The sequence below is a fragment of the Glandiceps talaboti genome, chromosome 4, assembly GCF_964340395.1.
Source record: "Glandiceps talaboti chromosome 4, keGlaTala1.1, whole genome shotgun sequence".
NCBI lineage: Eukaryota > Metazoa > Hemichordata > Enteropneusta > Spengelidae > Glandiceps > Glandiceps talaboti.
In genome coordinates, this window is record NC_135552.1 from 12,751,254 (window position 1) to 12,765,471 (window position 14,218).

At 38.2% G+C, this 14,218-nt stretch overlaps 3 protein-coding genes across 3 annotated transcripts; all 3 read right to left on the minus strand.

Annotated features, from left to right (window-relative positions):
- Positions 1–645: 645 nt before the first annotated feature.
- On the minus strand, positions 646–14,215 carry LOC144434019 (uncharacterized). Its single transcript, XM_078122461.1, has 3 exons — positions 13,492–14,215; positions 13,274–13,360; positions 646–2,846 (listed from the first exon to the last, which is right to left on the minus strand). Exons 1-3 carry the CDS (start codon positions 14,196–14,198, stop codon positions 1,943–1,945), a joined length of 1,698 nt encoding a protein of 565 aa, XP_077978587.1. The 5' UTR covers positions 14,199–14,215; the 3' UTR covers positions 646–1,942.
- Positions 4,478–4,888, minus strand: LOC144434477 (histone H3). The gene has a single exon (XM_078122931.1). The coding sequence runs from the start codon at positions 4,886–4,888 to the stop codon at positions 4,478–4,480; it is 411 nt and encodes a 136-aa protein (XP_077979057.1).
- Positions 9,021–9,332, minus strand: LOC144434657 (histone H4). The gene has a single exon (XM_078123163.1). The coding sequence runs from the start codon at positions 9,330–9,332 to the stop codon at positions 9,021–9,023; it is 312 nt and encodes a 103-aa protein (XP_077979289.1).
- Positions 14,216–14,218: the final 3 nt, after the last annotated feature.

Below are 14,218 nucleotides of genomic sequence, written 5' to 3' on the forward strand. Positions count from 1 at the left end.
TTAACAAAAAAATCATAAAATGTAGTACTGTTATGAACAAATTGTACAATAGCGAAAGATATAGCGACATACCATATGCTTTGATCAGCATATTCATAGTCTGTGAGATACGCCGTGTGGGGCGCCCTATCATCCCTCTCGGTGGCCGATATGACTGCACGACATACATACGGATGGTCTACACTACCCCAAAAATAATTTCAAAACATATTAAAATTACAATGACACATCGGCATGTTACATTTTGCTTTATGTTCAGTTCAAGTCCTTATGAATATGTAACTGACCGAGTGCAGTTCAGGCTCAGTTCTCATTTGTAACTTTCGGCAAGTTTTGACAAACGAAAACACTACAGTCACGTGATCAACAAAATGCTGCACATGTCTCCCTATGTCAGATTGGCAAGGTATTAGCTGATGACTGTATTCCAGTAAATATTTGAGATTAAAGGAACCCAGGCTGTTATAACTTTAGTTGTCGTTTATATTAAAGGGACACAGTCCGTAACGCTGAGGTCTTTAGTGATTACATTTCATGATTTCTTTAAGCTTTCACATTCATTGAAATATTCTATTACTAACTATTCCAACCACTAAAAGTTATAGAATAAACGATAAACTTACTGTTTACAAGTTTTAAGTCGGAATACTATTGGATAGAATACCAATTTATGTTGTACAGTTACTTCTAAAAGTGAAAAGGCACGTTTTCAACATTCACATAAAGTGACGTCACCTTGGATACACTGTAAAAACAATTGCTATGTTTTCTGATTACTTTCATTTGGCCTGTAGTATAATTAATTTGTAAAATTTCTTCTGTATGCTAAGTTAGTTACAACCATTTTCACCCAAAACGAATTCTTCTTGTCATTACAGCAGACTTGGTGATCTATATACCACAGTTAGGAAATTAAATGGTTTCCGGAACCACTGGCAGTAAATCTCGGACACAAGCCACAACTAGATATATTGACGAGTGGAGTCATGGTTGTCGAATGGTTAGATGACTAGATGGACCGCTCGAATCTCGCCGCTGCCGTTTGTTTCAGAATGACTTGGGTAAGATTTGGGCCTGACGTGGTGGATTTCGGCATATGCGCTTCATAGGGGCTGCAATGAGTGGTATGTTCCCCAGAGAGTTAAGGTCTAAAAGGTCGATCTGCCGATATATGTCTTTGTCTGAATAATAAGTGTACATGGTGAGTACTATATGACCACTATGATTTTCATAATAGACAAGCGAGTTACAAATTTGTACATAGCGAGTGTGTACGAATATAATTACAGTATTCAGTATTTTCGCTTCAAAACTGTTCCGTTCTTGATTAAAACTCATATTGTTCGTAATATTAGAAATTTGTCTTAATTTTTGTACGTTTATGCAATTTACACTGACGTGGTGACAAAGGCAATTCCTCGGCACTTCCCAACTACATCATGCACATTTTAATTTGTAAACAACAACGCCCCTAAGCTTAACGGTTATTGTCAAGACAGTATAAATGGTAATATTACCTAGGCTCCTAACGTATACATCGTACTGTTCCCTACTCTTTATTTTAAATACTAGTAATAAATTAAAATACTTGGCCACAATTTGACGACATTTCATATTGGCTGCAGAAATCAAAAGTAATTTGAATTGAAGCGAAGTGATTTTTACCATAGAGAGAAACGACGACGACGACGACGACGACGCAGAAGACATGGCGTATTAAATAATTCTAAGTGACTCTGGGAGTCAAAATTTTCATTACTAAGCATGAACCCAGATCTCCCTGCATTGTAAGGCTAAGTATTTTTCATCTGACATTTCTAGCCCTGACTTTGTCACTGAAGATGACCAATTTCCAGTCTACGTTTTGAGGCGAAATAACAACAAATGTCGGCCACCTTTCGAATATTTGATGATGTAGATGAACCACAGTGCAGGTTATCGTCTACAGATAACTCAATCCAGTGGAATTTCTCAATGCAGCGATGGTGGGTCGACTCCTTGCATGGAGTCTGACATTTGTTCCACTTACACCACCGACCTCTAAATTATTTTGTCGTTCAGCTGCGTTCCTGTACATCCATTCTAAGTTTTCCCTACTTCGAATGGGTTCGGGGATTCTCGGTGTTCTCTTTTGTACAATATTTTGTCGTCGGTACCATGGCAACTCAACTTTCGGTTCATTCGCAGGTGCTGGTACCCTTCGTCTCGGCGATGGTGTTTTCTTTGCTTCGTTATTTCTGGTCTTTTGAGGTTTTACAATTGGTTTCTTAGCAGTGGGTTTCGATACGACCTTCCCATTCTTGGTTTTGTTTGGTTTGTTTTTCTGTACCGCATCTTTTGTTTTTATTGCTTTTTCCTTTGGTTGCTCAGCTTTCTTTGAACGCTCAGTCCGACTCTTTTCAGGACGCGAATCGTTGCTAATTTTCTGTTGGACTTTGACAGGTGGTGCTACTGTGCTTGGGTGTTCCTTGACAGGCAGTTTAGTCTTTAGTATATTCTCTTTATCGCCTTCATCTTCCTTTTTGGTGTCTCGTTTCGGACTAAGCGTATCGCGTTCCTGTTCTTCCACAGGTACTGGTGACTCGTCAACAACAGCGCCATCTAGCGGCACTTCGTCACCCTCAAGAACACTCTCCAACTCTGTATGTCTTTCGTAAACAGGGAGACGCGATGATGTTGCTGAGGAAACGGCCAAGTCTGTTGACCTGGACAGTGACAGTGGAGTGTGCGATCCGACGAACTTCAGAATTTCGCTGACGTCTCGTCCAGTCTTCAAACTTAAAGGTTTCAGGGCCTTCTCCAATTTTCGCCTCAGTGCATTCTCCTCCTGCAAGTATTGTTCGATTCTGCAGAGAGAGAGATAGAGAAACAAAAACTACATATTTTAAAATATTCTGGCATTCTTTCATGTTTATGTGAACAAATTGTATGTAACACAAGACCATGAAGACGTCTTATTTGCATCAAGAATAATCACATTGTCAGATGCAACGAGTAAATACGACCATACTGTTACCGACAACCTTACACAAATATTGTGCAAATATTTGACACTGGCGGCAGTGGTATATATTATTACATGCATAAACTACGCAAGACTTACTAAAATGTTTTTTGTTATGTAATCATAAACGTCCACATTATTTCACAAGTTACTTTGCCAGGTCTCCATTATGCCTACACTAAAACAAAGGTGACTTGATATACTATCACAATGGCGCTCCCGGGGACGAGACTACAGCTTGCGATACATAATATGGTTTGTACTTGTTGGACCCGGACACATGGAAAAATTAGCATTGTGTTTTGGACAAGAACCATAGCTTTGTTTACTTCCTATTATGCCTCGTTTTCAATATTTGAGATTGGAATTAGTACCAAGGACATCCAAGCATATAAACATCATATTGTCCCATGAACATTCTAAATGCAGGGCGTTACTGCAGTTACTGGAACATGTACAGTAGTACTGTAAGTGTAACTACAATCCCTGGATTTACCATGTCACTTTTGTAAAGCGCCCCCTGTGGTGAATTTGAGAATGTGGTATTTGGTTTTATGGATTTATTTATTTATGGTCAACTTATTGAATTTCGCGCCAAGTTGGAAATGGTCTAGTGTAATTTCAAACTGCAGGGCATTCATTTATGTGATAGCCCATGCAATATTTGACTGACCCACTGTCTACGTATGCTACAGCAATGGTGGAAAGCAAAATAAAATACATAAAAAATGTGTTGTTACTAATGCATATTAGGATAGCAAATAACGCAGTACTGCTAGTACTAGAGGCTAGTCCTTTACGGTTATGCTATATATACGAGCTATATTATTTAGTTATCCGAGGTACAAGGTCTATGCTAACAAAAGGGATATACACTGACCTAGCCATATATCTTGGATCTATCCTCGTGATATCTAGTCTAGTCCTGTATATTCAGTATCGTTACCACGTCCATTGGCATTGTTGTTTACAGTGGTTAAGTACCACAGTTGGCATCTACACTACGTCATATCCCGGTGCAGTGAAACTCACAAATTTCAATTCTCAGAAAGAATGTCAATGAATTTGAATGAATCTGCACCAGCTGGTATGACCAAACTCACAATGCAAGCACACAAGAGCACGACTTGCGAAATTCCTTACTTCTAGTATATTACGCCTCAAACTGAATGCCGCATTGAGTATTGAAACAAAAGCTTGTTCGGGACAATTGAAAAGGCGGTAATATTTTGGCGGGCATGTTTTTATTTATTGAAGGTCGTAACCTTTGTTTAGTGCTTACAAATAAAACAATGGTATGCATAGCCACTGACAACGTTGAAATTGACAATGACAGTATCATGGAGGTATTAGGAGTCTCCCCTAATCACCTCCATGGTACGTAGTGACGAGATTGGTATAGGTAGTTCTCTTTTTGGAGGATGTGGTGGCCCTGAAAAGGGCCGTTTGGTTTGTGTATGCCAGGCACACTTCTTAGGCACGTTCGCCACGGATACGGCGGGCAAGTTGGATATCCTTGGGCATGATGGTGACACGCTTGGCGTGGATAGCGCACAAGTTGGTGTCTTCGAAGAGACCGACGAGGTAAGCTTCGCTAGCTTCTTGGAGGGCCATGACGGCTGAGCTCTGGAAGCGGAGATCGGTCTTGAAGTCCTGAGCGATTTCACGGACAAGACGCTGGAATGGGAGTTTACGGATGAGGAGCTCAGTGCTCTTCTGGTAACGACGGATCTCACGGAGAGCGACTGTTCCTGGCCTGTAACGATGTGGTTTCTTTACACCTCCGGTGGCTGGTGCGCTCTTACGGGCGGCCTTGGTAGCCAACTGCTTTCGTGGAGCCTTACCTCCGGTGGATTTACGTGCTGTTTGCTTGGTACGTGCCATCTTGTATCTCCTATGTAGAATCTACGAATGTATGCCCTGACGTTTGAAATTACAACATTTATACCATTTCAAAATTGGCGCGAACTTTAATAATTGGTGAAAGGCGTATAATAGGCTTCGTTGTGATTGGTCAAAACGATAATGACTTGAAACGGATCTCTGATTGGTCAATAATGCATACACAATGAGATCTTTACGATCTTCCCTACTTTGCAAAATTTCAAATGTTGTGTACCATGCATGCTATATACATTCATATTTACTTACGTTTCTATGATGTATTTGTATACATAAATCATCGCAATGCCGTGACAAAATGCAGTTTAGACCACAGGCATTTGTTTCCCAAGTTATGTCTTAGAATATATCAGAATACAATAAAATGTCGATAATGTCATTAATATTGACGTATTTAGCCAACTATATATGAAAGGGGTAAAATTACACTTGTTTCTGAAGACACTTCTTTCGCGGTGAGTGAACCTGCGCGACATTTTATTGTATTCTGATAGAAATATTCTGAGACATAACTCGGGAAACAAATGCCCGTGGTTTAGACACACACGATTGACTGACTATCACATGAACTTCTACATTTTGCAAAATACAGGACAGATCAGTTTGCCCTCAGTTGCCACTCGTCTAGCGTCTTTATCACAAGGCACTCACTGACTCAGGCTTACAGTTAGTCATGTTTACGAAAACAAAAAAAAAACATTAAATAAACTTTTGGGGCTCTAATATGGGAAGCCGTTCAGGCCAAAAGTATTATTTTATTTTAGCTATAGTATTTTATATTTTTCGTACTTACAAACTAATTTTAACCGTTTGTGTACTTTTATTCCATGGTTACATTATTTTAATTGAAATAAGTTTTCATTTATTTGAGAATGTTGTTTTATTTTTCGTCAAACCAGAATTTTTTAAAGGATTATATATAATTGAAAGTCAAAATATATTTTTTGTTAAAGTTATTTTATTTTATTCTTTTAATTTAAAAAAAAAATTTCAACTTTTTTTTTTTTCTCTCAACTTTTTTTTTTTTGGCCGAGTCTGCTGACAGGCGCCGGTGTAGAACACGTCGTGCTTGTACCCGGCGCCTGTCACGAGTACGAGGCGTGACCTTTGACATCCATGGCATTACGTACACGTTCTTATTACCTTCGAAATTGATCGCTCAAACATTATATCAGATCTCAAAACTCTTAATTTACGTGTGATAGTATCTGTTTTTTCCAACAACCGCGACTTCAGCCGCGTACGATCCATGTGCAACGGGTAAAGGTATGTATTTCCAAACGGTCAGTCAGGTACTTCTAGTACGAGCGCACATGTTGACGTCGACCTGCTGTATTACATACGTAGACGTGTAGACTGTCGACAGTCGCTCGCGCCTTTTTCCCCCTACGTTTTATCTAAACTCCGATCCGGCGCAACACTAGTCTAATCGCAAACTGATATCGAGGGCCGAAGGCCCGAGTGATCGAGCAATTCGGCCCTCGAAATCAATTTGCAATTATACTAGTGTTGCGCCGGACCGGAGTTTAGATAAAACGTAGGAAAAAAAGGCGCGAGCGACTGTCGACAGTCTAGTAGACGTGTTGTTCTCAACTTTTCATGATATATGCATGTGTACTCAGAGAGAATGTATACTACAATGTACGATGAAGTAAACTGAATCTTTACAACAACAACAACAACAACAACAACAACAACAACAACAACAACAACAACGACAACGACGACGACGACGACGACGACGACGACGATGATAACAAGGCGATAAAAGCTGGTACCGTTTAGGTTGATATGTAATACAGCAGGTCGACGTCAACATGTGCACTCGCACAAGAAGTAGTACCTGACTGACCCATTGGAAATACGCGTTCGTTTTCCTCGCGTTTTTGTTCCTAAAGCTGTTTTGCTCACGCTCACATTATCATGATTATAGTGTACCATCTTATTTCAATTCTGGTCAGTTTCACAATAATGAATGTAATTGTTATTGATGCAACAAACTTTAGTTGTTTTAGATTAACTACCATTACCCTTTGCACATGGATCGTGTCGTGTCCTACGTACTACATCATGTAATACATCATACATGCGGTCATAACCTTAACGTGACGGTGTACACATGTATGTACGCGGCTGAAGTCGCGGTTGTTGGAAAAAACAGATACTATCACACGTAAATTAACAGTTTTGAGATCTAATATAATGTTTGAGCGACCAATTTCGAAGGTAATGAGAAGGTGTATTTGACGCCGAAACAAGTCGTAATGGATGTCGAAGGACATGCCTGTCACGAGCACGACGTACTCGTGACAGGCGCTGGTCAGCAGACTCGGCCAAAAAAAAAAAGTTGGGAAGAAAAAAAAAAAGTTGAAATTTGTTTTTTGAATTTAAAAAATAAAATAAAAAACTTTAACAAAAAAAATATATTTTGACTTTCAATTATATATAATCCTTAAAATAATTCTGGTTTGACGAAAAATAAAACAATATTCTCAAATAAATGCAAACTTATTTCAATTAAAATAATGTGAACATGGAATAAAAGTACATAAACGGTTAAAATTAGTTTGTAAGTACGAAAAATATAAAATACTATAGCAAAAATAAAAAAATACTTTTGGCCTGAACGGCTTCCCATACTCTAAGACGTAAATTGATGTACAACTTTTTTGAACGTATCGGAAACAGTCAAAATAGTTTAATTGCAGCAGTGCTAAATTCAAATACAATCCTCTATTCGGGGATTCATAAACTGTATAGAGATTTGTTGTATTTTTAAATGCTTTTATTTGTTCATGTGTGTATTTGTCAGGTTGTCTTTTTAAAGTCTTACTTGTTTTAAAATGCTGTTTTTATGTATAGTTTTTATCTATGGGATGTTTATGAGCGTGTTTGCGTTCTTTTCTTTCCCGAAATAAAGTTTAATAATAATAATAATAATAATAATAATAATAATAATAAATAAATAAAATATTGACAAGCATCAACAAGCGAGTAATTACAAATCATTATCAACTACAAGAATTACTATATGTTTTCCTATAGTATATATGCGAAATGGTATGTACATACCCTACAAGATCATTTTGCATATCATATATAGCCTAGAAAACATACACTGCCAATTCTTGTATAGTTGTTTGTTTTCGTAAACATAACTAAGTACGCATGCGTGCCATGTGCTCTTATTTGGGGAAATGCAGACACGTCGTACGTCATCACTAGACTCTGTCCTCAGAGCAGAGCATTGCTAAGGGGCAACATCAAAAGTTCAATATAATATATCTAACTTAATTGCTTATTCAGTTAGATATATTATATTGAACTTTTGATGTTGCCCCTAAAGGGGTTTGTATCGATATCTACATATAATTGTACTCGAATATCCCTGTATGGTGTATATATATTCGTGTACATTGACTACATAGGGTTAATCATTTGTTGACGTGTTACTGCCATGCAAAGATAAGCATACGTACTTCCATGATCGAAGTAACACGTCAACAAATGATGAGCCTTTATGTATGAGCATGGATGTATTATCACTAATACATCCATGGTATGAGGGAACAGTTACAATGTCAATATTTAGTTGTCATCGCAAATATATGATCATGTCTAGTGTACCTGTCGACGTAATTCAACGATGTTCGTGGAGCTATATCGAACAGTAGTGATCGTAAACTAAAAGCGTAAAGGAAACTACACAATGCAATGCGCAAGTTCACTGTACATGTTTCCTTGATAATATGGACGGACCATGGATCTATACATCCATCCAGTATGGACTACAAAGTGTAATCATAGACAGCTCAGTGAAGAATGTTTCCCGCCCAAGCTTTGCAATATTTGTATTGTCTACTGTGTCAATACACCTCTTTAGATAAGGTGAAAATGCACAATGCATTTTTCCATACGATTACGTACATCATGTTGAAATGAGATCTAATGTGATTGTCACTTTATGAAGAGTGCAATACAGTGCTTGTAATTTGCCACCGTCCGTGGCATTGTGCTTACATGACTGGCGATACAGGTTTGGGTAGTTCTCTTTTTGGAGGATGTGGTGGCCCTGAAAAGGGCCGTTTGGTTTGGGTTTTGTAGTTAACTTTATCTAACCACCAAATCCGTACAGAGTACGGCCTTGGCGTTTCAGAGCATAGACGACATCCATGGCGGTGACGGTCTTTCTCTTGGCGTGCTCGGTGTAGGTGACGGCATCACGGATGACGTTCTCCAAGAACACTTTTAGTACACCACGAGTTTCTTCGTAGATGAGACCAGAAATACGTTTGACACCACCACGACGGGCAAGACGACGGATAGCTGGTTTGGTGATACCCTGGATGTTATCACGAAGAACTTTACGATGACGCTTGGCGCCTCCCTTTCCTAGACCTTTGCCTCCTTTACCACGTCCAGACATTTTGCTTGTAATTTGCAGTAACTGATACTTGACTGTTTGAATTCATCTCTTTATATTATGTGAATGCGAACGCAGTAGGAAACAGTATATTTGCATATAGTAAGATATGTAGAGTTGTTCTTTATATGGGCATGATTTTTACATGTATTTGAATAATAATTATGTCCGATCAAAGGTCAAGGAAGGATGATTGTCTAGTCTATCTAGTCCATGTGATAGCGGAAAACAATCGAGACTGATGTCAAAAAGTACGTCAACCCCGGGATGTCACCAGTGATTGCATAGTATTTTCCGATGCAATCACAGAAGACGGTATTTTTAGCTCCGCTGTCAGCGAAAGCTGAAAGCGTAGTTTTAGGTATAGGTGGGTATTGAGGTATAGAGAGTAGAGTGAATCATAGGTGTCCGTCAAACTTTTATATCTTCACTATCTACTCCGAAAGTGACAGTCGGAATTCTTCGATATTTGGTGTGCATGTTCCCTGGGGGGAGGCTATTCAGATTTGTTCATGCCAAGTTGATCTGTGCCATTTTCAATTTTTTATGATTTTTTTTCCAAAAATGACATCTTCATCAACTCCTCATAAACTTTAAGTCAGATTGCTTTGATATGTGGTGTGTTGATGCACAGAGGGTACCTTACTTAGATTTGTTAATTTCAAGTCAGCACGTCTTCTCTTCTATTTTTTATGATTTTTTTTTTTGAAATTTGAAAAAAAAAATGAATATGTTAATGAGTATAATGACCGACGCCATATTGGAAATCACTCCGCGAGACTTTAGGTAAAGTGCAACTTTTCAAAAGACACTATTGACGTCAAACAAGCAATGTAATATGTGCTATAGTCTTAATTCTACGCATTGTGCGCCCAAATGACAAATATTTGTTCGAAAAAGGGTTGTAAACTTCAAATCCAATTCTCCATCCACCCCTCCTACAGAATGGTTCATTCCAGTATATGCACCTCCCTCATGATCAAGTTTGAATGCCTGTGAACTGAAGTGTATGGGACGATTTTTGACAGAGTCAGTCGTCAATAAAAACGATAATACTCTTTCTAAAATTACCACATTTTGAAAGGGAAAGTACTTTGTGGGTGGTTCATTTATGGAGTTTTGTTTTTGTACGATCAATATTGGTGGCAAAATTACAGCGTCAAAATTGCCGATGTGGTAGTTCCGTACGGCGACAATCTCAAGTACCCGGATGTACGAGGGACTAACCCGGAAGCAAGTCGTTGCCAGCCGTACGTTACAGTGTTAACATCGTCCGAGAAATCGCTGTGTTCAGAATGTCATTATTCACAGAATTGTTTCTTTCGAGTGAAAACCCGTCTTGAATTGAATAACTCTAACAAATGAAGACATGTCAAGTTATATTTTGAAAGTTGTATCGCTAGTTTCATGAGTTTGAGACGATTTGCTCACGTACTATCGAGTTCAGCGGGAAGTTTAGCCAGTCCGATAATTCTTTCTGGTTTAGTTTACAACACTTTTGATCACACAGATTTTGTTTTTGTGATGAAAAGAAATTTAAAAAAAAGATCACTTCAACCATTTCGTTGTGTTTTCTTTATGAAAGGTAATCGAACATGAACGAGTGTTACCACTGTAACCAGGAGGGTCTATGCTGTAACGTATAGCAAGGGTTCGACATACACGTACACGCTAGCTATCCCGCGAGTCGAGTAACTTTCTGTGATAGGTATATTAGTAGGGAGCTCAGAATTCAAACCACCGGCTATATGATGAATTCACGGTCATAGTAAAATTCATTTGATTTTTAATTTGCTATTTTGACCAACTCCGGTTGTCTATTCGCGATAAAATTACGATTAGTTTGGAAACGGGGTAGATTTTCTATGATTCCGTGTCATAAAAGCATGTGTTGTGTAGTTTTCGAAAAGCACACCCGGTGGGAAAGTCGCCCAACAGGCGATCTCGCGCCATAGCTGTACTACGTGGCACTTTATTCTGGCGGGGTGTCTCTTGAAAACGGGAATAGCGAAGGATGAGCCAATCAAGTGAGACCTTTCAAATGTAGCTAATATTATAGCCAATAAAATTAGTTGTACGATGATTTGTGTATAATAAGGGTAAGGCTGGCCTCTACACTGTACTGGCCACGTTCAACGGAAGTAAGTGAAGCTCAATCATAACAATGGTGGCTGTCAAAATCGAAGACGCGATTTGACCGTGTTGTTATTTCAGTGAGTTTATTCAGCAAGAAAACAACGTGTTCTATGTTTTTGTACTTCCTACATGATGTGATGATCGTTTTTTTACCGGTACAACTTACAGCCTACAATGAAACTGCTAACTTAGTTAGTAACACTGACACGGTACGATTCCGTGTTCCGTGTTCATGTTTTGGGGCACATTTCTAAATACGCGAAACCAGTTATTGAATGTGTAGTGGATATTGATATTCAGTTTGAAAAATTAAAATCCTGAACTTTATTTTGCGAACGGTTTTGTCATTTCTTAGTAATTATAGGGCCGACTGTATCACGTTTAACGTTTATGTCAACCCGGAAGTACATAGACACGAAAATAGACGAAGTGACTTGTACATGTAATTAGTAACAAAATTTTGCTGTAACTGCTGGTAACCTTCAAATTTATTTATTTTTATGTTGTAAATACATTCTAATATGCACTAAGGACAACACTATAAAGACTTGCTCCATGGGAAGGTAATTTTTTGTCTTTTAAAAATGCAATAGTTAGATCAATGTGTACCAGAAATGTTATGAGCTAGAAATAAGACCACATAACATCTTATTACCCCCCCCCCCAATTAAGACAAACTACTCACAGAAAGCAACAAAAAAGAGAAGAAGCTCCAAAACATAAAAAAGAGAATAAAATTACAGTAATGAGTTGATGATGCACAAACAACTACAAAGAAATAGACAGTTCAATTACAACACACGGTTTGAAATAAATATGGGGTTTGGAAAAGTGAATTAGAAGTTGAGCAAAAACTAAGAGAGATGAAGAGCCTAAGTGAACAAGCGAAAGCACTTAAAGATAGGACCACCAGATTTTTTGCAGGACTACTACGTTATCAATTTTACTAGTCCTGTGGGATAGTGACTTTTTTACTCCAGTGTCGAACCCTGTCAATGGCTGAGAATGACTCTCTTTCGGGTACTTGGGGATTGTCGCCGTACGGAAACTAAGATGGCGATTAATACATTTCTTCCCTATATATATATCTACTACAACTAGTACAAGTTGAATGTTGTTGACTTGGTAAATTTGTTAGAAAATTGAAATTCAAATTGCCTCAAAATTATTTTAGATCCCTAGTTTATTTCATTCATCATTAAAATTTTCCAGGGTTAAAGCTGTAAGACACTGGAATTATTTATAGCCAACCTCAAAATCCTCTTTTTTTTCTTTTTCTTGTGTGCATTTCCCAGTCATTTTTTTCTGAGATTTTGTGCAATTTTTCATAACTGTAGATTTTTGTTATAAAATGGTGACTATGGTATAAAAGTACAATACATTACCAACTTCTGTGTAAAATGTGTTTTATAGTGAGACATCATATGAAACCACTAACCACTTTATTGCATCGCTAAAACAAAACTGCATAGTAAAGAGCTGAAGAACTGAACCACTTCTACATGTCACCAAAATAAAAAATAAAATAAAAAAAAACAAACAGCGGAGCTATTCTGACCGATAGGTCGCTTGTTTGAATATTCGTAAAATACCCAATACAAACGTCATTATCTTGCATTGTGACCATCCAAGATTAGAATACATCACCCTGGCCTGGAACAGAATATTTAGCTCACAAGTGACTGTGCTAACTGTTAGACCATGATACTATGATTTTTTTTTTAAATGTGTATTAATTTAGTAAATAAGTAATATACATTTTTTTAAAAAAAATCATACAGATTGATTCGAGTGCATGTGCTACATACCTTTCGCAGTCGTCTTCAACTTGGTTAGTATACCGTACAATACTTGGTTTGACCTCTAACTCTAACAGCATGTCTTCTTCAACCAATCTACAAATGATAAAAGAAACATGACAATGTGCGACATGAAAACAAGTTTGGCTCGGAACTGCAATATGATTGGAACAGTTTTTTACAACAAATGTCAGTGATCGCCTGAGGGCGCACTGCCGGCCACTCACCTGTATTTATACTTCTCCAGTTGTAATCGCTTCTCCAGGTCATTGGTGTGCAGTTCGTTTTGTTCGAATTTTTCAGTGCATTCTTCAAACTCTAATGTACCTTCCTTCCTTTCTCGTTTGAGTCTCTGCAGTTTGTAGATAATTGCATCTTTTTCTCTGTACATCTCTCGTAGTTGATCACATAGAGAGTCTATTTCTTTTTTTACAAAGGATAGTTTTACATTCAAGTCATTCGACCTGTCCTCTCGGTTCAAAAGCATCTGTAATTCGTCACTTTTTAGGTCGAACTCTTGTTTATGCTGTTGAATTTTCTTGAGAACATTAATCACTCGCATTTCCATTCGAGTTTGAATTTCTTCAACCAGTTGCAATTGTTTGTCAACTTCCGCCATTTTCCTATCATCTACATCCATCCAATGTTCGGCAAGACTTAATGCCTTTCTGGATTTGTATAAAACGTCGGGAACAAACCTCAAAAACTGTCTGAAATGTCCGACATTGTGAAATTTTGCCACTTCTTCCAGACTCTCTTTACTGTAGAGTTTTGCGCTGATGTCTTTATCCATGGCCATGACCCCACGCCACTTCTTCACGAGATCGTGTAATTCACGAGCAGTAGCCCTTAACTCTTTATTGTCAAGTGTAAAGTCAACGTCGCTAAATTCCCGCGAGAGTTGGACTAAAACTTGACTGGCACTAGGCTGCATGAAGGCGTTTTCGATCGCCA